The following is a 24750-nucleotide window of genomic DNA, read 5'->3' as shown; positions in this document are numbered from 1 at the left end:
GGTGTAATAACCTGAAAGAAATAATGTCACTAAAACCTTTCTTTTTGTTTGGTTATCTATTAAAGATTAACTTCATCAACCGAGAGAAACCTGTCATAAACTATTAGTGTATTAGCCACGCCCACTTAGCGCATCGTCCAATAGAAATACACGGTGAGCCTTCGATCTCAGTCCTCCTATTGGTGCTCCCGTTGACCGTGAGGAAGTTTCTCCTCACTGACACATAATCGGGAGAGGAAAGCTTTAATCCCATGCGGTAATTAAAACAGCCTTAGTTGTGCGAGAATGGCGGAGTCGGAGATGCCACCCGAAGTGGAAAGGGAATTTCAAGCGGTTGTTGCTCAGATCGGGGGCAAAGAAAGGCTTTATCTGGTCAGTGATGCCTTCAAAAGCAAAGGGGTGGACGTGGATGACGTTGGGATAATGCAGGAGTTCATGCGAGACGTGTTTCACGACGAGAACCCTGCGATCAGTGACGTAAAACTCCGTTGTTCTCCTCAAAGTGACACGATGTGTGAAAATCATTGCAATGCAAAAACTGGGAAATGCAATGAAATCCCTTTGACAGCGGCGAGCAGTGATTTTAAGTCGGAAGAGGACGTGGGGAGGGAGCACCGGCCAACAAGCAATGTTAAGAGAACAGCCACGAGGAGGGCCAATGTTTACAGCACGAAGCGAGCGATAGACTCTCCTGTCATTGTATTCATCTTCAGACAGACGTTTATCAGCAAAGGTTCAAACCAAATGTGCCTGAAAGAGATCCTGAAGGACGTAAAGGCGCGCACGAAACGTGCCTCCTTCACCCTACCAGCTCTGATTGGATTAATACGCACCACGCAGGACAGCGACGAGACGCGTCAATGTGCGCAAGTCCTGGAGACTCTGATGCGCGCCGTGTTCCACAAACACTCACCTGAGACGATATGGGTCGACTCTTTCATCCCCAAGTCGGAGGCCACTGTGCTCAACATCAAGAGAAATGCCTGCAAAGTTGTTCACGCATCTCAAACAGCAGGTGTAATAACAGTGAATTGGTTTCATTCTCATTATCAGCAAAAGGTCGTGCAGCTGGAGAGTTAAACTTGTGAAATTTGCTTTTGTTTGCCCACACGTGCACATAGAACATAGAACATTTCTTCTGCATGGATCTAGATTCACGTTGACAAAGGAAATAATGCTGATTGTTGGCTTCTGATTAATATTCATTTACACATGGTGAGATACTTCAAGGGGAGGGGAGTGGAGTTGTTCCGGCCATGTCATTCTGTAATGAACATTAAAGAAAGATATGGCAGGTAATGATCTGTAGTGCAGTCATGCCATGGGAGCCATCTGTGACATTCACAAGACCACATATTGTATTGCACACAGTGTTTCCCATCCCCAGACATAGCATCAATGGCCTTGGGACAAAGGATGCTTTCATGAAGCGCATCATGAGTTTATTCAGGGACTTAGAAAAGCTGCCAAATTGTTAAATGCTTATTATTGCCTTTCAGATAATACCAGGGATAGAGGGGACCAGTCTTTGTGGCCATTCCAATGTCTGTTTAGGCCTCAGAGACGAGAAGCTGGAGGCCAGACTGACTACAAATCTTCAAACTGCAAGCAAAAAGGTAGCAGCAACCCCCTGTAAAGTTCAGTCTGACAGGACTGCACATAAGCATTTCTTTTCCCATTGGAGAGTTCCTTTTGAATATTGTATTTTTTTCACTTCCTTCTATTTTCTTTACTCATTGGGACAGCATTGGGACATAAGATATATACAAAAGCCATTGTATCGTATTACTACTTTTTTTTTTAATTGAATACTATCAAGTGATGTACATATATTCAGTTTAACCCACTGACAGCCCAGTCAGATGAAAAGGTTTTAGAAATCACAAAGTGAAATAAAGATAAGACAAATAGGTAATGCAGATAGATTTACAAACAACAAAATAAATTCTTTATAACTTGATCTAAATTCCTTTCAATTTTTAATTATGTAATGAAACATAGTCTGACTGTAAATCAATCTTTAATTATTTCAGGTGACTCTGGAAGTGCAGAGGAAGGAATCCCTTTGAAAACCAGCATCTTGGCTGCTGAACCTCATGTGAACGATTAACCTTTTTGAGTAGCTTGCTCCTGCTGGGACACATGGCTGGCTGAAAGCCTATTACTGTAGACATTCATGTTATCACTGTGAAATGGATTTGAGGTGTAATAGAGCCTTACTACATATTACACTGCTATTTGGTGTCGCTAATCACATCTCTGAGTCAACATTTTTTCTGTCCTGTGTCCAGTGTCTGTGTCAGTGTATTGATTGGATAGAGCCAGTCAGATAGAAATGTTAGTTTATTACACATTAACACTTGTGTATATTTGTTAACATGTATTAACTCAAGGTATGATTCATAATGAAGCATGTAATTGGAAAGAAGTGCAACTGAAGACCTCCCAAATCCCTCTATATCCATTACTTGATGCTAATTTATCGGAGAGTATATCACTGAAGCACAATATTAGCTGCTGCTAAAGGCCTTAAGTAAACAAAGCTTTATTACTGCACCTAAAAGTGTCTTTTTAATGTCAGGAATCTAAGTTAAACGCTTACAAAATGTTTGTTTCATACCCTATGGTTAAATGGTTTGTGTTTGCCTTTTTTCAATAGTTCGCTTTAGAGAAGTTATATCTGTTGAGCAGATAACTGGAACAACAAATCATAAGAAGTGTAGCTGTTTTTCACTCTGTGTGACTTTTTATTATATTTTCTTTCATTTAATATCAGTCTCTGTTCTAGAGAACTGATGAGATTAGCATTATTTGTAATAGACATCCCTTGTTACTTCTTCGGTGTTTATGTAGGTTGCTGTTCTGTCCAATTTTATCAATAAACACATTTGAACTGAGTGTGTGGCTTTGTTAAACATAAACCTGGAAAATCAATTGGCAGTTGGTAATTACTTAAATAGCCTACTTCTCTTAAGCTCTGAAGATGCGTCATTTTGATTGCCATTGCAACTTATCAATAATCACAAACATTTGTTTAAAACACCACCAAGCGGTGTTTGCCCTGATATCACTGTTCATTTAATACAGCGGGAAAAACAACATTAATTTATTATGTGCAAAATTAAATTGTGAATAAACTTAACAACAACAAACTGAATAGAGTCGCTAGCATTAACATCATGTCACGCTGCCACTAATGTTTCATTTGTGTAATTTTTTGGTTCCTTTCAAATGGTGCATTTATGCTCGAGTTTTTTTTTTGTTTTTTTTTAACAACTTTATTAAAGTTTACATAACAATTACAGAATAATGACAAAATTGAGCAGAACAGAACATGGGGGCCACATTCAGAAAAGGAGAACATTTTCTTTACAATAGAAGGGAATAAAAGCAGAAAACAAGAATGAAGAGCACAAGGAGATGTATTACAAATTATGTTAAAGATTTACCACAAAAAAAAGTTTTTAACAGAGTCAAACATTTGTTGATTAAGGTTGTAGTTTTCATTACTACTTCAGAGTTTTAGAGGAGTGATTAGTCCCTTTCCGTGGTAATGACGGATTTCTTTGTAAAAGTCGTACGTGTTTCCTATTAGGAACTACAAGCCCATCCTACAAACTACAAACCCCATTTTTTACTTTGAAAAAAACTCCCAAAAAACTACAAGCCCACCTGCCCGTAAAACTACTTCCGTAATTGCCTGGACCAATCATAATAGTCAACCCAGCGTCCGTATGATGTGACGTCATCGTCAAGCGCAGGGCCCCAATCAGATCCGTCTACTCGGGCACATTTAGTACATATACCATCTATTTAACAGTTCCAATGATTTGGTATAAATTTGACAATAATTTCCATCCTTAAACTAATTGATGCAGTAAAAATCGTTCAATTGTTAAATATAGAGTGAATAATAAAATGTGTGTTTGTCTAAATTTTAAATAGGCAAAGAAAAGGTCAGCCATTTTGCGGGTCCTCTTGTGGTATTGAACAAAAAGAACTTAGCAGCGGCAGCGCCTGGTTCGGCTACTGAACATTTTCTAGAAATATACCATTTTAAAAAATATATATATATATAACCCTTCACATTTCCTCGGTAAAGTCAGGACTGTAGGCCTGGGAGGGATTTAAAAACAAAACATGATAACATCAGCTGGTAAGTAATGGAAAGTGTCTTTATTATGGTAGCCGCAGTTTTAGCTAGCTGCCATTGATTTAGCTGAGTCACACAGCGGTGGCTTGTAGAGTTTAGCAGTGGTCAGTCGGCTCCTGACAGCAGATACAATATCTACTGTCTTTATATATTGAATTTACTTTAATTAAACTACCGTTATAGTTATTTAAAAACCGTTTGGATATCGAAGGCTTAAATAACTGTGTGATGATAACGCTACTACATTAGTTGCTAATCACTCACTTAGCTGCACTTAGCTTTGATTGAAATAAACACCTGCAGCCTTTCCTCTCATCGTTGTAGCATTTACCAAATAGGTCTTATTAATGCAAAAACGCACCTATGTGATGCTGTCAGTTTTATATTATTAAATTACAGTTTGAACGCTGATCTGCATCTAATACTATGAAATGTAATTTCTGCTTCATTTTAATTTCGGGGATCAACTGTCATTAGTAAGAGCTTTATTAAAATGTGTTCCTCCAGTGTTGGTGTAAAGCAGGTAAGCTTACCATTACAAACACCTGACATCTACTTTCAGCTTGAAAAAATAGGTCTTATACTAAGGGAGTGTTGAAGAGAGGATTGCATCCTATAGGAATTACAGTTCATTTAATCCTCCCTTTCAGTGAAATTCATTCCTTTCTATCTTTGTATATTTCAGATTTATTTGATAAACTGAAAAGTTACCACAAAAGAAAAAAACTATGCCATCTGATACATGTGTAAAATTGCTCAGACATTTAAATAGTTCATTTATAATTTGCTAAACTTGGACATTTTTTCTCTTTCTTTAGCTGGAATTATTTCACTTCTTGATGAAGAGGAGCCACAGCTCAAGGTAAGAAGTGCTTGCAGAGTAGTAGGGTATATTTAGTTGAAATCAGTTTCCATAAAATGCAAAAGTATGCTAAATTGTAGAACATTGGCTCATGAGATCTTACATAAGGAGTCGGTATTGCACATTTAAGTATCCATGAAATATCCAAAACAAATGCCTAAAATATTGTTTAAATATATAAGCAAACAATATTGACAACTAACAGGCTGTCCTTTACTTCGCTTCAGATTTAAAGATTAGCTTATTGTTCTCTCTGCACAAAACATTACACATTTTTGTATGAATGTTTGTGTTGTATGATTTACCTCCAGTGCATTACGGACAAGAAAAAGACGACACCCTCCTTTCCTTTCCTCCCTTTTTGACTTCGATAATAATATTCCAATTTTGCAATCATCTTTTGTTAGTTTGTTCTTGTGCTTTTCTTCAATAATGTTCTGACTTGACTAATGGTGTAACCGAAATTGAATTTTAACACTAATATCTTTGACACTGACATAAACTAAGTTTTGGCCAAACTGAGTGTGCACTGTGGTCACAGTTAACCTTCTAAAAGTTTAAATGTGTCTAAGTGGAAAAAATGTTAACATCTTATTTTTTATTTGCAGGAATTTGCTCTGCATAAGCTAGATGCCATTGTGAATGACTTCTGGGCTGAAATTTCAGGATCTGTAGATAAAATGTAAGTACTGATCTAATTATTAATGAGTTTGACAACCACAGTCAAGATAGCACTGCAACAAAAGAGTAGTAATGGAAATTAGGTTTTCAGTTTTGAAAATTTAATGTTTTTCTTTGTCTGTATGAGAAGGGAAAAAGAAAACATTTTGAGTAGGCCTCCATGCAAGCTGGTTCCAGGGTTGCATGTATTCTGAAGAAATTTATTTGGGGGGACATCCACACTAAAATCGTATGGGGTCTGGTCTAATTGGGTGAGAATTTCCAAAAACTTTCTTACAGTCCCCCAGCTGGTTAGGTTTGTGTTCAAACTTCACCAAACTCAATCAGACCAAACTGCCTCGTCAACACCACATAGTTGAAACAACTGCTCCCTATATTATATAAATTACATAGATTAATTATCACAATACGGGCCACTATTTAGTGCGGGCAAGTTGTATATTTTTTTTCTTTCTCCTTGTCTTTTTTAGTTTTGCAGACGTGACAAGTGTTTTACTGATCAGTCATCTCTTTTCAGTCCTGTGTAACGTGGTGTTGTTTTCCCACAGTGAGGTCTTGTATGAAGATGAGACTTTTCGCAGCAGAGAATTTGCTGCCCTGGTGGCCTCAAAGGTGTTTTACCACCTTGGAGCCTTTGAAGAATCTCTAAACTATGCTCTTGGTGCTGGAGATCTTTTTAGTGTCACAGATGACTCAGAATATGTGGAGACCATCATAGGTGAGTGATAACTTTGAATACTTTTATTTTTATTGAATTTCTAAAAATATTTAATAAATTACTTCTTTTTTTTCAGCAAAAAGCAATTGAATATGTATTGACTTTTATGTAGAGTTGTATTCTCTTTGCCTGTTGCAGCCAAATGTATCGACCACTACACCAAGCTGCGGGTAGAGAATGCGGAGCTGCCAGAGGATGAGGAAAAGAAAAGCATTGACCCTCGCCTTGAGGGCATCGTCAATAAGATGTTCCTTCGTTGCCTGGACGATCACAAGTACAAGCAGGCCATAGGCATTGCCCTGGAGACCAGGCGTCTTGACATATTCGAGAAAACCATCTTAGAATCGGTCAGCATCGTCAGTCTAATGTGCCTAGTTGTGGATGCATTTTTAAATATTCATCGAAAGCTTGAATCAATCAAATCAAATCCAAGATACTTTATTCATCCCCGAGGGGAAATAAAGGGGGGACTGTACAATAGCCCCTAGATCGTATTGCAGTTAGTTTGAGTTAATCACTTTAGTTGAATAAATCTTCAAATTTGTATTGTTGACATTGTCTTCATTCAGACTTTATAACTTTTACAAAACTCCTATACAAAAGATTAAGATTTTCAGTGCTGTTTTTGATTGTAGTTATTTTTTTTTATGAACCTGTATTTCTCATTCTTGGTATGTTTTTCTCCTTTTGTCTTTCCCAAATTTAGAATGACGTAAGTGGCCTCCTTGCCTACAGCCTGAAAGTGTGCATGTCCCTGATGCAGAATAAGAAGTTTCGTAATGAAGTGCTGCGTGTGCTGGTAAAACTGTACATGAACTTGGAGAAGCCTGATTTCATCAACGTGTGTCAGGTAACCACTGCAATGTGAAAACAATTTTGATAATCTACTAAAGAGTATTTTTTTTCTCCCTGATTTGCTCATATTTATGGAAAAAAGGACAAGATTTTCATGCAAGTAAAGCAAGTGTGCACACGTGTCTTTGAACATTAGGGTAAAGAAGAATTCTGAATGTGCGACCTATCATGTAGAGTCAGAAAGACCATGCTATCATTTAAGTAAGGTTAAAAACTAATCAGCCTTGTGTTATTCCGCACCAGTATTGAGCATAGATGAAGAAGTGTTCAGAGAAGCATTCTCTGAAGTTGTTGAAGTTTTCTTTTGGTGAAAAATTAAACGAGTGAATCTACTACTTTTAGGGAACCTTGGGCACATTAGACCAGGTCCTGCTGAAAATCTGCACAATTTGGGATGTTCATATCTGGGCTGAATTATTCTACAGAGAATGAAGAGTCATTAAGACAAAGTTCAGTTTATAATTTGTGAAACATTTATTCTTTTTTTTAAAATACAAATATGGGGTAATTTTCTTTCTGTTTTTAGCATCCAGAGCCCATTACACCAAGTCATACAAAAAAATGGCAAAACATGGGCTGTTTATATCTGATTAATTCTACAGAATTGGGAGATTAATTAAAACACATCTTCTGATTTGAGAAACCTTTATTCTATTGATTAAAATGTGTATGAGGCCAATTTATCCTATGTTTTGTTTAAACCTAGGCAACCTGGGGTCAGTTCCAGAAAGGAGACCGTAGTTGTTAAACTATTTTAGCCTAACACATTTTCCTGGTTTTCTCTCCTTCCCATTGCAGTGCCTGATATTTCTAGATGATCCGCAGGCTGTGAGTGATATTCTGGAGAAGCTGGTGAAGGAGGACAACCTGCTAATGGCATACCAGATTTGCTTTGATCTGTATGAGAGTGCCAGCCAGCAGTTCCTCTCTTCTGTCATTCAGAACTTGCGCACCGTTGGAACACCAATTCCTGCGGTGCCTGGTTCTACAAATACAGGCACCGTTCCCACCCCAGAGAAAGATGGGTAAGAAGGGGTGTAGAAAATCCAGACATAACTGATGCCTAGGCTTAATGGATTCATGATTTTTTTTCCCATGTTTTCTAAGGCTTTAGAATTTTTTTCTGTGAATATAATTGAACTTTTGACTTTTCATGATGCTGTAAGTTACCAGCAAAGTAATATTCCAAACATCTGAAACACTGCAGTATAAACCTTATCTTTAAATTGTCTTCACCGTCACCGGTTTTGAGCTAAAAGAAAGGCGGAAAAAGAAAAAAAAAAAAAGCAATATATTGTGATACAAATAGTGTCAAAATAATCGGCCTCACGCCTTCTTCTTAAATAAACATTTAAAACTGTTTATTCATTTGAAAATGTACTGTATCAGACTTATTGAAAAAAATATGTGTGAAATAAATTCTCAATACTAAATATTATATTTAATCAAAGTCTTACATTTTCAAGTCCATTTTTGGCCCAATTTAGAAAATAAATGGGAGACTTGAGAGTATAGTTTACCTTAAGATTCACTTTTGTGTGCATATGTGTATTATAGGGATGCAATGGAGACTGATGAAAAGGCTGGCAGCTCCCCTGCTGGAAAGTCAGCAGAAACGGTATGTTATCTGCTCCTTTGTACTGCAGCATTTTGCATTGCCTGTTAGTTTTTCTGTCTTCTGCAGCCTTTATTTAGTTGTCATAATTGTTCCGTCTCGGACTTCTTTTAGAAGGATGATCCCAAAGACCAGAATGCCAAGATGATTAAGATCCTTAGCGGAGAGATGGCCATTGAACTACACCTGCAGTTTCTAATCCGAAATAACAACACAGATCTAATGATTCTCAAAAACACAAAGGTAGCAGTGACATGGATATTTTGAAGAACATAAATGAGTAAATCATTCATATGGTCAGATAGACAGCTGATTGCTGAATGTCACTCAGATGTTATTTCTGAGCATTTTTTTTCTCTCTGCTGCAGGATGCTGTCCGAAACTCGGTGTGTCACACAGCCACGGTCATAGCCAACTCTTTCATGCACACAGGAACCACGAGCGATCAGTTCCTTAGGTAATGTTGCTACTGGGGTGATTTATGATAACTCCCTAAAAAACACAGAAGAATTTAGAAACAATCGTTATCAAATTGACTCTGACCAAAGCTTTTCTCTGTTTTGGCAGAGAAAACTTAGAATGGCTAGCAAGAGCCACCAACTGGGCAAAATTCACAGCTACAGCAAGTCTCGGTGTTATTCATAAGGTAAATTTATTTCTCTCTTACAAATAGAACAAAAGCCTTTTATTCCAAATGGTTTAATCTGAATGTAAAATGTGGGTGTTTTACAGGGGCACGAGAAAGAAGCACTTCAGTTAATGGCTACTTACCTGCCCAAAGACACCTCCCCTGGCTCTGCCTACCAAGAAGGAGGAGGCCTGTATGCCCTGGGACTAATTCATGCCAACCACGGCGGGGACATTATTGACTATCTGCTCAGTCAACTAAAAAACGCCAGCAATGATGTGAGCACCTTTGAAAATTTTCTATCAGATACCTAGGCAAAGTCTTTAGAGAAAAATGGTTAAACACCATCTCTAATGGTGTATTTTTTTTTTTTTTTTTTACCAGATTGTTCGTCATGGTGGTGCCCTTGGTCTGGGGCTGGCTGCACTGGGCACAGCAAGACAAGATGTTTATGATCTACTGAAGTCAAACCTTTACCAAGATGACGCTGTCACTGGTAGGCCTCTAGAATGATTTTTCAAAGATTTTTTTCCAAGTTTCAGCAGGACTTTCTATTTGTCATTGTTTTTGCTTACAGAAATTATTGTTATAACAAAATGACATCACTGTTACTATCATTATATGCTGATGATTTCATTTGAATTCCCAGGTGAAGCTGCAGGTTTGGCGCTGGGTCTGGTCATGCTGGGCTCAAAGTCTGCTCAGGCAATTGAGGACATGGTGGGCTATGCTCAGGAGACACAACATGAGAAAATCTTGCGTGGGCTTGCTGTGGGAATTGCCCTTGTCATGTATGGACGCATGGAGGAGGCTGATGCCCTCATTGAAAGCCTCTGCAGAGACAAGGTGTGGCTTAAAAAAAGTTTCATTGACCCAATGGCAAATTTGCCTTTTTCATGCAGCATATTTTTTATAACATTATATAAATAAAATAAAGTAAGTTGATTAATCTCCTGTGAGAAGGAAGTGGTGAGGGCATTAAATATGTCTCAGTGAATCTTAAAAGATCATCACTGTTCATTAACCATCCAGTTGCAAGGTGTAGATGTTTGATCTGTTGAGTGCACAATGGACTCTTAGAATAGCTTGTTGTGTTTATTTTATGTAACGTGAGGCTCTTCCTCTTTAATGTGTGCCAAGATTCCAACTTCAAGGGCTAGATTTGGGAAATGACTCAGCCTATGTTGATTTTAGCGTGTATCCAAACACGCAGCCTCAATGCTCTGCTCTGCTTTGCTTCACTGTCTATGATAGGACCCCATCCTGCGGCGATCTGGTATGTACACTGTAGGAATGGCCTACTGTGGCTCTGGAAACAATAAGGCCATTCGACGTCTTCTACATGTCGCTGTGAGTGTTTTCTATTGTTTCTCTTTATATCACTGTCAGTATGAAAAGACCAGGTTTATCAAACTAATCGTAATTAAAATGCCAAGATCCAAGACTTCATGACTGTTGGGGATCTATTAAAGAATGTTTATTTTTTAATATTGTTAATCGTGAATAAAGTTAAGGTTTAAGACATAACAAAGGGTAGCTTATATATTTGCACTGGCTAACACTTCATATTGCAGATGTGATTTGTTTGTTGTCCTGTAGGTGGCACTGTATGCAAGCTAATTTTCACAAAATGCTTTCATAGTTATTTCTTTTATGCTGAGAATATAGGGAACTAAATAATTAAGATTATTTAAAGTAAATGTTATCTAATTTTATTTAACTGCTTTGCTTTTTTTTAAATCAAGGTGAGTGATGTAAATGATGATGTCAGAAGAGCTGCTGTCGAGTCCATTGGCTTCATCTTGTTCAGGTAGGATCCAAACTTAATTCCATAAGCTGTGGACGCCCTAATTCTAAGAGTCACTCTAGGTTTTCAGAGACAGCAATAACGTGCTGAGACCAAGTACTACTACATTTGTGTGGTGTGATCATTTTGTCAAATAGACAAAGGGAAAAATAGTTTTGAAGAGATCTTACTTCTCACCTCTTGGCCTGGCACTGAAACTCAATTCTCCTCTGAATTGACTAAAGAGTTGGAAATAAGGAATGACTGAAGTTCACATATACACAATAAAGCATTTTAGTCCTTTATGTTTTTGATCTGGGTTAACAAGAAGCAGCATTTATTTTGTCCCTGCAGGAAACTGAGCAGCTGTATTCTGAGCCAGCTGCAGTCAGCGCAAGGATGACTGGTTGATGCCATAATATAGGGAATTACATAAATGTAATGAGGACAAGATAAGCAGGTGCATAATATTATTATATCAAGCTGTTGCTTAAGAAGGGCAAGCAGCCTCAGAAGAAAAAAAGGTACTTTTTACAACTGAGCTTACCTGCTGGTGAAAATTAAGAGCTATCATATACGGGAACAATAGGCATGAGTAGGTGTAACAGGGTGCTGTTGAGAAATAAAAAGGATGTGGTCTTTATGAATTGAGGGGAAAATTCCAAGAAGAACATTCATGTCATTTTCACTCATTTATCCCTCACCCAGTGCTATGTTTGGGTTTTTTTTTCCTCTAACATCAACTTTGGTTAATCCACCAGAGACTCAAGCATTCTTTAATGGACCACCTAGCTGGTGCACAAATATCAGGAGGTATGTGCTTAAGCCCAAAAAAGGCTGGGATTGTCTGTGTGATCAATTGGCAGCTAGTTAAACCATATGTTTGAAAGACTTGTGAACCAGAGTAATTAATTTTTCCTCAGCTTTTATAGCCTTAATGGCAAAAGAATAATGCCCTGTGCTTCCTTTGCATGCACACACACGTAAGTTGCACAAATCCACGTTTGGGTCTTTTATTGCTGACTTTCATTACCAATCAGTAGAGTTCTTGTTTACGAAAACTGAGTTGGCCTAATCAAACTAAAATAACTTTTCATACCAATTTTTTTAAGCTTTGTCCAGATCTGATACATAATTTATCAAATCATTCGTCTTTGATTTTCTGTACCACATAGTCCATCCAATTCCGGTTCATGGGGAAGCTGGAGCAAGCTAGAGGCAGGCTATATCTTGGACAGGTTGCCAGTCCGCCACAGGACCCCACACAAAGAGACAAACAACCATTCGCACTCACTCCTTGGGAGAATTTAGAGTGATCAATTAAGCTGGAGTACCTTGATAGAACCCTTGCATACATGAGAACATGCAAACCCCACAAAGAAAAGCTACTGTTCAAGCTTGTTTTGTTTGCAACATTAAAAAAGACATAAAGGCGTAGACATAGACACGAATAGAATGAGTGATGCTTTAATTCACAACACTCATCTCAGGTCTGCAACACAGAATATTTTATTAAGCACGATTCAGTTTCATAATATCTGTACTTTGTGTGTACAATCTTTTTCCTCAAGAGTGCTATAACCATTTTTTTGTTTGTTGGAAAGGTTTGAAAGATAGAATAGCATTGTCTTAAAGTGTAACCATCTTTTCTGAGATGGTTTACAGCGTATTTAGATAGTTAAAGTTAAAAAGCTCATTAGAAGAATATATTATGTACACGACTCAGATTTTCCAGGTTGTCATGCCCATGGCCTGAATTTTGTGGAATAATAACCCTATCATATAGGACATTCTACTGTATTCATTTTTATGTAGACCTGGTACAGGTTATCATAAAATTATGATTAGACGGCTGAAAACTCCTTTGTATATGTCATAGATTGAACTTACACTTTAATAGTTCTTGTTTTAAAGGCTTTTAGTCACTTTATTTCTGAAACAATGTTGTGTAAATGAACATTTACAGCACATAGCAGAAGGTTTAGGCCCTGTTTACACCATGTTTCCACACAAGAGGCAAATCTTTTTTTCTTTTTTTTTCTTTTTTTATCGCACAACAGTGGAATGACAGCTATTTCAGTGTAGGGAAACAAAACTATGTAATGCCCATACCAAGCCTGTACTGGGCAGTGAAATTTTGTATCAACATACCCAGGTGTGTGCTTCATCCTCATAGGACTGGGAAAAACTACACAAAATTAGAAGCATTGCATATCAGCTGCTAGTTATCTAGGGCAATCAACCCGTGCCTTTTTGCTGATGTCATAAATGCCCGACCCAAAACAGGTTTTGTTTCAAAAGACCAAATAAACTAAAGAAGCAGCAACACAAACATGACGTAGATCTGCCATTGTTGTGCTTTTCATGGATTAAGCAAGGTCTGCAAGATGACATAAGGACTCGCTTTGTGTCTCAAGACAAGTTCACTCTGGAGACTGTTGTCAAGTCTTTACGGTTTTATCCATCCAAAACTCTACCTGTGTAAATGAGAGGCCAGAACACAACCAAACTTGAGCATTTTACTTTCTCAGCATCATAGTATAAACAGGGCCTTTGTTTTGTTGTTGTGCTGACTAAATGCAACAGAATAAAAGGGGAATGCCCCACTTTAGCACTTTGAGTATTTTATTGTATCAAACCTTGGTCATAAAAGAGATTGAATTTGCACCATTAATCTGATCCGCGTCAAGTGTTCCATTTAACTGGATTCATTTAGCTATACACAGCTTACATGTTCTTCCTGTTTAAAATCTTCATTGTCGGTTAGAGGTAGCGTGTTTAACACAACACCACCAGATGAATGTACAGGTGCTTGCCGGCAACTCAGTGGGCTCTGGTAGCTCACAGCTCCAATGCCATTCTTCATACCCTGCTTCATGAACATCTTAGAGTTCTCTGCCATGGAAGATTTAAATGAAATGCCTGTAAGCGTCCAGTCTGTAGTTGTTGCCCCTGGAGGTCGTCCTGGTCCATGGCTTGTAAAGTTTTTGTAATTGCAGGTGATGTAACGTGTGAACGCCTCCCTGAAAGTTTTGTTGAAAAGAGTATATACCAGTGGGTTAATACCTGATGACACATAACCCACCCATACAAAGATCTCCATCAAGCGGGAAATTACATTAACATCACAAGTTTTGCACAATGCTGAAGTGATATTTGTTATGAAAAAAGGGCACCACATAACCACAAAGAGAAGGAAGACTATGCCCAGCACCTTTGAGGCACGCTGCTCATTGCTCAGAGTCTGCATTGACTTCTTCCCCATTGTTGACATTCTGCGAAAAGAAATTTCGTCTTCTGTAGGCAAGTTCACTGGTTCTGCATTTAGTTTTTCTTGTGTGCTGGGAAGTCTGATATCAAGCATGTTCATTTGTTCAACTTGAGGTGCAGTCCTCGTCTGTTCCCTTTGGAACACCGTAGGGATTGTCGGGGAGCAAAAGCGTTGAGTAACCTTTGACCTGAGCAAATAAACCTTTTTGCGCAGCACCTGCACAGTAAGTAGGTAGATGATCATCATGATTGTCAAAGGGATGAAGAATGCTGTCAAGGAGCCAAATATGATAAACTCCCGGAAGGTGTCTGGTTTCAGCAGGCATGTGTGGTTATTGTTGAAAGTGATATTGTTGGGGAGATGGTAGTTCTTAAGCCCCATTATTGGAATTGGTATTGCAATGCCTGAAAAAAAGAGAACCCAGAAGAAGCGCGTTAATTTATTAAAATAATGGTAACATAAATATTTACGTGTCACTGAACTAATGAATATATTGGGTGTATTTTTATGAATAGAAAGTAAAAACACACTTCTCTAATTGGATGAAGTTGTGCTTATAGGACAATGTTAGTAAACATGACAGTATCATCACACCATTCACCCATCCCATCTCTTCCCGTATGCTGTTTATATTATATTTCCTTTTACATCTACAAATATTTGAGTCTATGAACCAGGTCTGCGATGAATGTTAAGTCAAAAAGTTTGCCTTATTTTTAGCAGAGGTTTTATTTTTAAAGAAAAGACGCCTGTTGTGTTTCATACATAAACTCCTTATAAGGTGAAAAAAAAAAGCTGTATAGATATGCTTACAAATGGATATGAGCCACACCAGTGCAATCTTGACCTTTGCTTTGGCTCTGGATTTATACTGGCTATGTTGGATTGGCTTCTTGATGGCAATGTAGCGATCCAGTGAGATTGCACATAGGTGCATGATGGATGCTGTTGAAAAAAGCACATCCAGGAAAAGCCAAATGGGGCAAAGGAACTCCGGAAGAGGCCATCCAGAGTCTAAAGAGGATGAGATGGAAATTGATTAAGAGAATGAATTTTGCCATGCATGTGTATCTGTGATAGTGTTTCTGTAGTTCATAGTATTTTCATGCCAAGAGCTTAGTCCTGTTTGCCACTAGGTATGGAAGATAAAGCACAATGGCAGGGTATTCGAAGTAACTCTCTTGCAAAAGACTGGTGTTTGTTTATCTCTGTGAGGAATGACTTTACTGGAAACAGGAGGCTTCATTGACTGTTTATGGAGCTCAAAGCTCTTTATGTAGATTGTGGCAGAGACTATGCTCAACAGTAGTGTTTATTTTGACTTCCAGGCATAAAACTGGCAAGAAATTGTTCTGGCTTTTGTCTCCTTGTACATTAACATTCAAAAGACTGTTGCTGGAAAATGTCCATATAATTTTCTTTTAATTTGCTCCCTCCTCAGCTTATAAATGCTCCTTTTTGTTGCCTCACAGTGAGGAATTTTTGAGTCACAGATTTGATGAGGTTTCATCTGGAAGGTTTATTCATCAATCAATACTTTCTTCTCCAAGTAGAACTTTTGTACCTGTTTTGTGAAATGTTTATTCAAATTCAATAAACATTGTAGCTCACTGAGTTCAGCTGGCTGCAGATGAGGGCATCGTTTCATTTTATTTAGCTCAAATCAGAAACTGAGAAGATTTTTGGAGCTACTTTCACCTGTTTAGTATACAAACGTAATGTTTTTTTTTTTTTTGTTTGTTTTTTTTTTGTATTTGTGCTGCATAGTTTGTTTTACTTGAACATTTTATCTGACCCACAGTTCTTTAAAAAGCAATGGAGCTGCTGCTGGTGTCTTTTTTATAGCTTGCTCTTGACATTATCCTTGTTTCACCAAGTACTAGTTCATATAAATAGTCATGAAGGCAAAGCATATCCAGCAGTTTCTGGTTACACAAAGCTGTGGTCAGGGCTTTCCATTGTAATTCATCTGAACAAATTATCAGGTTTAGCATGTAGCCACAGATTTATGAATCTTAATTGATAATGACACTTGGATTAATTTACATATACTCCTAGGTATCAGTTTACAGTATCAGAGTGGATTTTTTTTACACATTGCAGGCATTGCTTACTGTTTTCTAAGTATATTCTTTCAGTTTATACTTTTAAACCCAGCCTAATTAGACCAGCCCTAGCCACTTTGAGCTTACTTTGCTCCAGAGATGCTCTTTACTTTGATTTTGTAATGTTTATATTGGGAATAGGGGAGTCTTTGTGTTAAGAGTAGAGATGACTTGTCATTGCTAATGATGTCAACGTAACCTGTCAGCAACATGTGACGGCAAGTGTTCAGTGTCCTTCACCCTAGGCATGAGACACCGATCCCCTTTCTGCTGTTCGTCTGTCCTCATTATTGGTATTCAGCTCTGCTACACTTCACACCAATCATACATAGACACTCAATATGTATATTTATGTCTCCCTGACCACCTCCTTCTCATTAAAGTATTCTGATCTCCATCTCTCCTAATTGGAGGATAATAGCAGCTGTCTGGGTTTGACAAAATAGTAGGGATGGGGAAGTAATCCAATCTTGGTTGCATCGAGATGCGAACGTGGAAGATTCTGAATCAAATCACATTTCAAAAGTCAATTTTTATAAATGTTGATTGATGAGGTAGTGTTGATTGAATGCAGAAGGAACAACTTGGAACAAAGCAGCAGTAAATCTATGGGGAAGTCAGTTACATAGACAAGTAATTACATTATTGCGTATGATAAGAGTATCTTGGTTGGAATCCTTTAGTTTTTGAAATTTAGTTAAATTAGTGATATAGAAAATGCCAGTTTAGGTTAATTTCCTATCAGTTTACTGCAACAGACTCTACTTTTTCATTTGTTTGCAAGAAATCTTCTGTCAACTTGCCACTTTGCTTTTATTTGTTTTATTAAAATAGATTGAAAATAGAGTAACAGTCAAGTTATTTTAATCGCTAATAAAAGTTAACAAATGTTAAGTACTAAAAATATTTAAATATAGATCATTTTATAATCCTGGTAGCATGCATACATTGATCCAAGATTATTTTTTTTAAATTTATCAACAAATTTTAACCTATTACTATTGTACGAGCTCCACACACTTTACATAAATTTGCTCCATAATCTTTCAAAGTTTTGTCTTTATTTTTGTTAAGTGTATAGATTGTCATTAAAAATTCTTGGATATGATTGAACAAGCATAGTAATCCACATACTATTTTTCAATTTCAACTTTTTTTCAAGCCCAGTTAAGACTGAAGTTAAACAAAAAATAATTTAAATGCCCAAGACTCGCCAGCTATCATTATCTTTAGCAGCAGCCCAAGCCAATATGAGCATTATAAAAATATTTATCAACATGGATTTTTGCAGATTAGTTTTTATAGCTTTTATACACTAAGTTAAATGACAGAGAAAAGCATGACCTAAGGCTTGTCAGACGTTTGCAAACCTTTCAGTGACACATTCAGTTCTTAGGTAAACTGTGGTGTTGAATGAGGCAAGAATACAAACAAATGTGTGTTACACTGTTCCTTGTTATTGTGTGCCTGTGTGAGGCGCATAATTATGATCTGGCTTGTTATCTTCAAATTGAATTAATGCAGAGCAGAGATTTCATTCTAACTCTGAATTTTGTAGCTGTATTAAAACCAAGGGAATTGAAGTGCAATTCAGATCTGTGCAGCTTTTTTTACTCAGTACAGTAGTAAAATGTGTTTAGCTGGTTATTCCCAGAGATTTTTCTTTACACTGTAAATGCTAATTTGTTCATTGTAAATTATTGATTCTTATGGTGTAATTTTGTTTTGTCAAGAAAACATTGGGCAACAAGCAAAGATAAATTGCTCTTCACTTTGGGTTGTATTCATTATTTTGCCATTAAACATTTATTTCAGTCCAAGGCCTCTTACTAAACTTACTGTAGAGAACGGTGACAAGCGCAATTGGCATCACCAGGAGTCCCACCAGCAGATCTGCCACAGCAAGTGACATCAGAAAGTAGTTTGTGGCATTTTGCAGTTTTCTTTCAAGGGACACAGCAAGAATAACAAGGATGTTTCCTCCTATAGTGGGGATGATGACCATGACAATGAGCAGGGCAGCCCATCTCAGCTGAATCTCAGGCACCTCGCCTGTTTGTGAGCTGTTATCGTTGAGTTGTGCCACGACTGGCTGGGACATGTTGCTGCTGAAATTACAGCGGGCCTGAGCGTGGGTAGGGGCTCTGATCTTTCTGGTGTTCGACACTCGGTCAGCATTGTCGCTGGGTCCCACAGGCAAGGGTTCAAGGTATGGTGCTCAAGGTTGTTGCATATAATGCGTCATCCCTTGTGCAATAGACAAACCGAAGTAAAAAGTTCACAGTCAGTCAAAGATTCACTGCTTAAAGGGCTTAAGAAAAACACACACGACTTGTCCGGTGCAATAAATTCCAGATGCTAGAATAAGCCCACGTTGAATGGTTTGTCCAGTTAGATGTACACAGGAATCCTTTCTTTCCCGCGTAGATGTCATCCACTTCAAATGAGAATACTGTCTGTTGAAAGAACAGCAATACCTTGTTACTTTGTTTTAATTTGTCCTAATGATGACACAGTAATGAGACATTTATAGTAATAAATGAAGAGGCTTTTTCCTTTGTGATTACCCTCATTCTTCATGGTAAATTTATTTGCTATAATATGGAAATGATGATTGCTTGCAAGCTTTCGCAGTGTATTTGATGATGCAGTTTTTATCTGAGTGGTGTTCGAGGGATATACAATTTGAAATTACAGCTAAATTCTACATACAGAACATAAGTATGAACATGTTATAGAAACTGAAGTTTGAATGAAATATAATAAAAATCTATGAAAATTAGTATTGTGGTGATCTTTGAAAAGTGTCTTACCTTTTTTTCCAAAGTAGCATCTGCTGAGCTACTTTGCGTGTCACGTCTTAACTGCTGTGCCTTTCCATACTGTTCTGTCTTAGCTCTCAGATCCTGTTTGGAAAAATTGTGCAGTTTAATGGCCAGTAAATTTCAGTGTTTGTGCTCCAAGTAGATCATATCTTCTTCCACGTCTTCAATCTCGTCTTGATACTGTGACGCTTCCTGTTTAAGAATTTCACAGAACACCCTTGCATAGCAGCTAAATGCACATTTCTGTTAGACTGAAGCGATCCAGGACTTGGACTCTGTTTTGCGTCTACATGCTGGAAAAAAATCCTACTCTTGCTTTGCATCACCGATGGCAATAGCAGTCAAAACTTTCAGATGTTGTGGCCCCTCTGCCTCTCTCCCATTTTTACTTGCTGCCTCTTGTTCACAGCCTGAGATCAGTTCGCACACTCTCCTGCCTCATTCGCTGTCTCATTTTCACCCCCTCCCTCCCTTCCAGCTTGCAAGTGAGTCAGATTCTATACAAAACAGATGAATGTCTTCTTACTGGCCTCATGCCAGTGGTGCAGGGAGGTAATTTCCTTCAACACAGCCATCCCACTGTTTATATTTGTCACTTGTTCTCTCCCCTCTTTGAAATAAGCAGAGTAGGAGGAGGCGTTTGGGGATAACCCTTTTGTGTGGTGGTTGTACAGTATAGCATTTCTCTTTTGTACCCAGCGAGCTCACATATTTAAGCTGAGTGTGTTAGAGCAAATCCTGTTGTAATCTAGATAGTAAGTGAGCCCTCCCAGTATTTGTGTTTTAATTCACACTTTTTTGTGCCCCTCTTTTAATATTCTTGCCCAAACATGTCAAACTTGCTCATTCTCTGCTTTTAAAAACTTTACAAGATGTTGAAATCCTAAGTTTTTCAGACACCACCCCCTGCATGAAATTTTATTATGTCAAGTTTATTTTCCCCCTCTGTTTACTCTTTGCCCATCCCTGGTTAAATGTAAATTAAATGAATAAAAACAAAAAAAATTGTCCAGGTACTTTATTATGTAACCGGTTAAATGTTTGACAGGCAGAAGTGAGGTGCTGAGAGCTAATCTTTTATAGTTGAAGGGCATACTTGATCTACTACTGTCATATTGCATGGGGCAAAATTCCTCCACAACTTGCTTAACTAACTCTGTTTCTTTATACATAATTTACAACCTTTCAGTGGTTGTGTTGCTTACCAAGGCATTACAGGGGATGTGTAACAAGCGGGAGTTATTTATGTCTTTATGATAGGGCCATGTACAGGGGGAGGCATGAGATGTGTGCTGTACAGAACACATTTGCACACTCTTGAATGAACTAATTCTAACATGCAGGAAACCAAAATGAAGAAAGTCTTTTAGCTGAGCTTTTCTATCAAGCATTACCATTCAAACAAACCCAGTTCAAATCCCAAACAGTGTATAAAAGAATAGAGCAAAAATTTTCTGACAATACTGCCTTGGAGTACACTTCTGAGTGGGTCCTCATGGTGTTTTCTAAGGGGGCCGTCCCTTGTTTCTCAGGATTCTGACAATTGATAAAGATGTTAATGAGTGAGCCAATTGGTTCTTGAGATATTTACTTGTGCAGCACCTCTATTCGGACACATTCACACCAGCCTTTTTGATTAAAATCCTAGTTGTTTTTTCTTGGAAGATCTGCTTCATTTGGGTTTTTGTGAATACGTGAACAAATTGTAGATTGGCTCATAGAAGCAGGCACCATCCACTTACACAGATCTCAGTCCCTTTAAAGTGGACTAAATACAGGAAGTGGACTACAAAACACATCATTGCAGGTAAACACAACCAAAACACACATGTGGGGTAGCTCAGTAAGACGTGGAAGAATTTGGTAAAGGTTCTGATAGAGATCTGGTTAACCCAGGCCACTAGGATCTGTTGCAGATCCATATTTTCTTTCCATTGGTGGAGAGTGAAATGCAATTTTTAAAAGGTCCGATTTGTTTGAGAAGTGCAGCATGAACACAGTCTGTGCAACTGCAACTTCCACTGTTCCCAATGACTGCCATTTCTTGATTACATTCGGAACAGAGGATATTAGCATCTGAAAACACTTTGCTATTTTCTTACACCCTTCTCCTGCTTTGTGAGCATCAACTATTTTCAGTTTCAGTGTTCTTGACACCTGCTTAGAGGAACCCATGGTGCTGATTGTTGAGGCAAGGTCAGATGAGTCTGAGCATTTAAAACCTTTGAGATTGACATCACCTGGTCTTTCCAGACACTAACTGTAAACAATCCAGGACACTGTCAGGTCTCTGTTGTCAAATTGGGGGCGTACAAGGTACTAACTCTGCAGGGTGCCCAAACTTTTATAGACGCCATATTTTGTTTTCTGTTATTTTGAAGGTTTTAATGATGGAAATAGGATGTAACTTTTTTGACATGTTATAAGAATGTCTAAACTGTACTTTGATGCCTTTTCAAGATTTTCCATCTTTTCAAAGCTTCTTATTTGCACATTAAAATAAATTTTTACCAGGGGTGCCCAAACTTTGGAGCCCCACTGTATTTATGCACGGGTCTTTACGAAAAACATTTTTTTTTAAAAAGAACCCCTCTTATTTATACATTTATTTTTTTATGATATAACTTTGTTTTCCACGAGATGACACTTGTAACAGGTGTCTTTTTAAAATATCTAAATAAATTTATCAAACCTTGTTGCATATACTCAGCCAAAGGTTCAGTAACACTTGGGTGCTGCTGGAACATTCGCTTCATGTGAATGTATGTGATCTGATGTGAGATGAAACAACCCACAGAAATCAATGGCCAGTATTATAAAGGTCTTCTGGACTTTCAAAGCTGTAAATGCTCAAATGTCATTCTATGATAGATTTTTATCATTTCAGTCACTTGTATGTGTGTTTATCTATGTATGTATATAATACATTTAATTATTTAATATTTAAAGAGTAAACCTCTGTTTGATTCAGAGGCATGTTGTGATCTCCACAACACCAATTTGCTCTCAGGTTCAAGCAGTGTTACTGTTATCAACATCACCTTTTCACAAATCAATTATGTGATGGAACATTTTATATATAATGGATATACTTCAAGATGTTTTTTTCCAGCTTTGCTTTTAGATTAAGTTTATTGTATAAATTATGTTATTTCACTCTTCATAATCTCACAAAATTTCTGTTCTAAATAATTGCCAACATTTCACTTTTACCCAATGATACAAAGGTTAACATTTTAGCCAAACAAAATTATGCTATTTTGCTCATATTTTTTATTACACACACAATGTTGCGTCTATCTCTGCAGACTACCATCAATGTGACACCTCCAAGTAAGACCTTAAGGGCAATCAGCATGTTTCTGTAGAGAAAAATTAAGCAGCACTCTTTTTTTTTTTTTTTTTTTTTTTTTAAATCCCTACCAGAGGATCTTTAGTGAAATTTAGTCTTAATACCTAGGTGTTGTATTATTTTTAAGTTAAGCTGTACCTGAATAAAACCCACATTTTCTGTGAAGTAATTTGGCACAGGACTGTCAGTTAAACATTTTGCTACTTCACTCCAGAGCCAGACTGTTATTGACTGTGAATTGTTTTTTTTGGTTTTTTTTTTTGACTGATGTGTTATAAATAAATAGATATATTAAAGGGAAAAATGCTGAAATTGATTCAGTTAATTTATTTTGGGAAAATATTTTTTTAAATAACAATTGGACTTTTTTATCATTTATATCCATTTATTTCCTCTTTGTTTAGAAAAAGATAATTCCTGAAAGAGGGAGAAAGATGACATTTGGCTTAAATTGCTTAGTTTTGGCATTTCTATTCCATAAAACACCATTGTAAAAAAATGTATAAGGAATTGAATAGTTTTGGGGTATAAATCAATGTATTTAATATCCACAGTTTTATTTGTTTTTTTTTTCTTCCCTCTCTATTCCCATTTGTCAAATTCTGTCACAGAATCATAATTTACCATTTCCAATGTTTCCCCTTTGACATGAATATTATAATAGAACTGGAAAATTAGCGGTAAGGGTATATGTTCAAGGTTGACTGCATTTGTGGTATTAAAAACTGCTTCAGATTTAGTTCCTGGCTTTTCAAATTTATTCTTGTGGACAAAAAAGGATCTTTAGAAAATCATCATCATATGTCACATTCCAACATGGGACATGGTTTGCTTTCATTTTAATTTTTTAATACAAGAGCTTACTGTTACTGCTCCATGTGTTCAATTATTATTATTATTATTATTATTATTATTATTATTATTATTATTATCATCATTATTATTATTTATTCCCTTTCTTTAAGTAGCGGACTCGGGTGCCTCCTTATAATGCTCCATCTCTCTTTTTGTCATTCCAGGACCCCAGAGCAGTGTCCCAGTGTGGTTTCTCTTCTATCAGAGAGCTACAACCCTCATGTGCGCTGTGGGGCTGCCATGGCTCTGGGCATCTGCTGTGCTGGTACAGGCAACAAGGTAAGAACCTCTTTCTTTAAAGTAACCTTTAAATTAAAACCATTACCATAACCGGCTTTTCTCTCTTTTTCATGCTGAGATGTTGTTTATGAAACTCAAGATCAGCTTTCAAAAATAACCTTCAAGAGCCAAGCAGACGAATTTCACCATCTTTGATGTGACTGTGTAAAACGGCTAGTAATATACCTAATAAAGGCATGTTTACGGCTTAATTTCAAACATGTGAAGGTACAGCCACAATTGAAACAATTTAGCTGGTCTGTAAATTTGAGTAAAAAGCATTTTTGTCTTATAATTTCAGTGAATATGCAAGTAATGTATTCTTGTTAAACTGGTAGGAGTGGCTTTTTTAGACTCATTTCAGTAGAAGCTTAGTTGGTATCGTTTTTAACCAGAAACCCAGTTTTGGCTTTCCTCCCCTCACTGGCTTTGTGTGCTTTCCTTTCCTCTTGACACAAGTTGTGCGTCACTGATGCAGAGATTATCTTTGCTGAATGAGGGCTTTTCGTTTAAACATCTAATTGATGGCTCATCTGTGAGATTTATGAGGTAGGGGAGAACAAATTCACCTTCTGTAACCCCGCGGAAGCTGAAGTTGAATGATCTAGCTTGAGATTTCGTGCTACACTTTGCGCTTTATTTATACCCTTTGATCCCTGTATTTATTCATTTTAACATGGAGAAGGATTACCAGGCTTGGCTTACTTCTAATCCTTTGTCATTTGCTGTAATTGTTGTAGAGCGTCATCACAGATGTGAAAAGTT

At 37.4% G+C, this 24750-nt stretch overlaps 3 protein-coding genes across 4 annotated transcripts in view; 2 read left to right on the top strand and 1 right to left on the bottom strand.

Annotated features, from left to right (window-relative positions):
• Nucleotides 1-264: 264 nt before the first annotated feature.
• LOC306759864 (uncharacterized protein) lies at nucleotides 265-1080 on the top strand (the record flags this gene model as incomplete). The annotated part of the gene is made up of 1 exon (XM_079245611.1): nucleotides 265-1080. Exon 1 carries the CDS (start codon nucleotides 286-288, stop codon nucleotides 1078-1080), a length of 795 nt encoding a protein of 264 aa, XP_079101737.1. The 5' UTR covers nucleotides 265-285.
• A 2903-nt stretch (nucleotides 1081-3983) lies between these two features.
• psmd1 (proteasome 26S subunit, non-ATPase 1) overlaps nucleotides 3984-24750 on the top strand; it is a 32250-nt gene continuing 11483 nt past the window's right edge. Inside the window, exons 1-17 of one of the 2 annotated variants that reach the window (XM_079244845.1) lie at nucleotides 3984-4156; nucleotides 4972-5015; nucleotides 5624-5697; nucleotides 6245-6414; nucleotides 6553-6761; nucleotides 7121-7264; nucleotides 8068-8294; nucleotides 8827-8887; nucleotides 9002-9127; nucleotides 9253-9341; nucleotides 9452-9530; nucleotides 9617-9790; nucleotides 9897-10008; nucleotides 10162-10358; nucleotides 10767-10862; nucleotides 11258-11322; nucleotides 23871-23985. In XM_079244845.1, the coding sequence (XP_079100971.1) occupies nucleotides 4141-4156; nucleotides 4972-5015; nucleotides 5624-5697; nucleotides 6245-6414; nucleotides 6553-6761; nucleotides 7121-7264; nucleotides 8068-8294; nucleotides 8827-8887; nucleotides 9002-9127; nucleotides 9253-9341; nucleotides 9452-9530; nucleotides 9617-9790; nucleotides 9897-10008; nucleotides 10162-10358; nucleotides 10767-10862; nucleotides 11258-11322; nucleotides 23871-23985 (1998 nt within the window). In that variant the 5' untranslated portion in view covers nucleotides 3984-4140. Of the gene's footprint in view, nucleotides 4157-4971; nucleotides 5016-5623; nucleotides 5698-6244; nucleotides 6415-6552; nucleotides 6762-7120; nucleotides 7265-8067; nucleotides 8295-8826; nucleotides 8888-8998; nucleotides 9128-9252; nucleotides 9342-9451; nucleotides 9531-9616; nucleotides 9791-9896; nucleotides 10009-10161; nucleotides 10359-10766; nucleotides 10863-11257; nucleotides 11323-23870; nucleotides 23986-24750 lie in introns of both variants that reach the window. The other variant, XM_079244844.1, reaches the window with a different exon arrangement.
• htr2b (5-hydroxytryptamine (serotonin) receptor 2B, G protein-coupled) lies at nucleotides 14015-18945 on the bottom strand (the record flags this gene model as incomplete). Its single annotated transcript, XM_079244878.1, has 3 exons — nucleotides 18514-18945; nucleotides 15383-15583; nucleotides 14015-14973 (listed from the first exon to the last, which is right to left on the bottom strand). The coding sequence occupies exons 1-3, from the start codon at nucleotides 18773-18775 to the stop codon at nucleotides 14015-14017; spliced, it is 1422 nt and encodes a 473-aa protein (XP_079101004.1). The 5' UTR covers nucleotides 18776-18945.

The sequence above is a fragment of the Telmatherina bonti genome (genome assembly GCF_933228915.1).
Source record: "Telmatherina bonti genome assembly, chromosome: 8".
NCBI classification, from domain to species: Eukaryota; Metazoa; Chordata; class Actinopteri; order Atheriniformes; family Telmatherinidae; genus Telmatherina; species Telmatherina bonti.
Note: the sequence above shows the minus strand (reverse complement) of the source record. Positions and strands in the feature narration are given on the sequence as shown.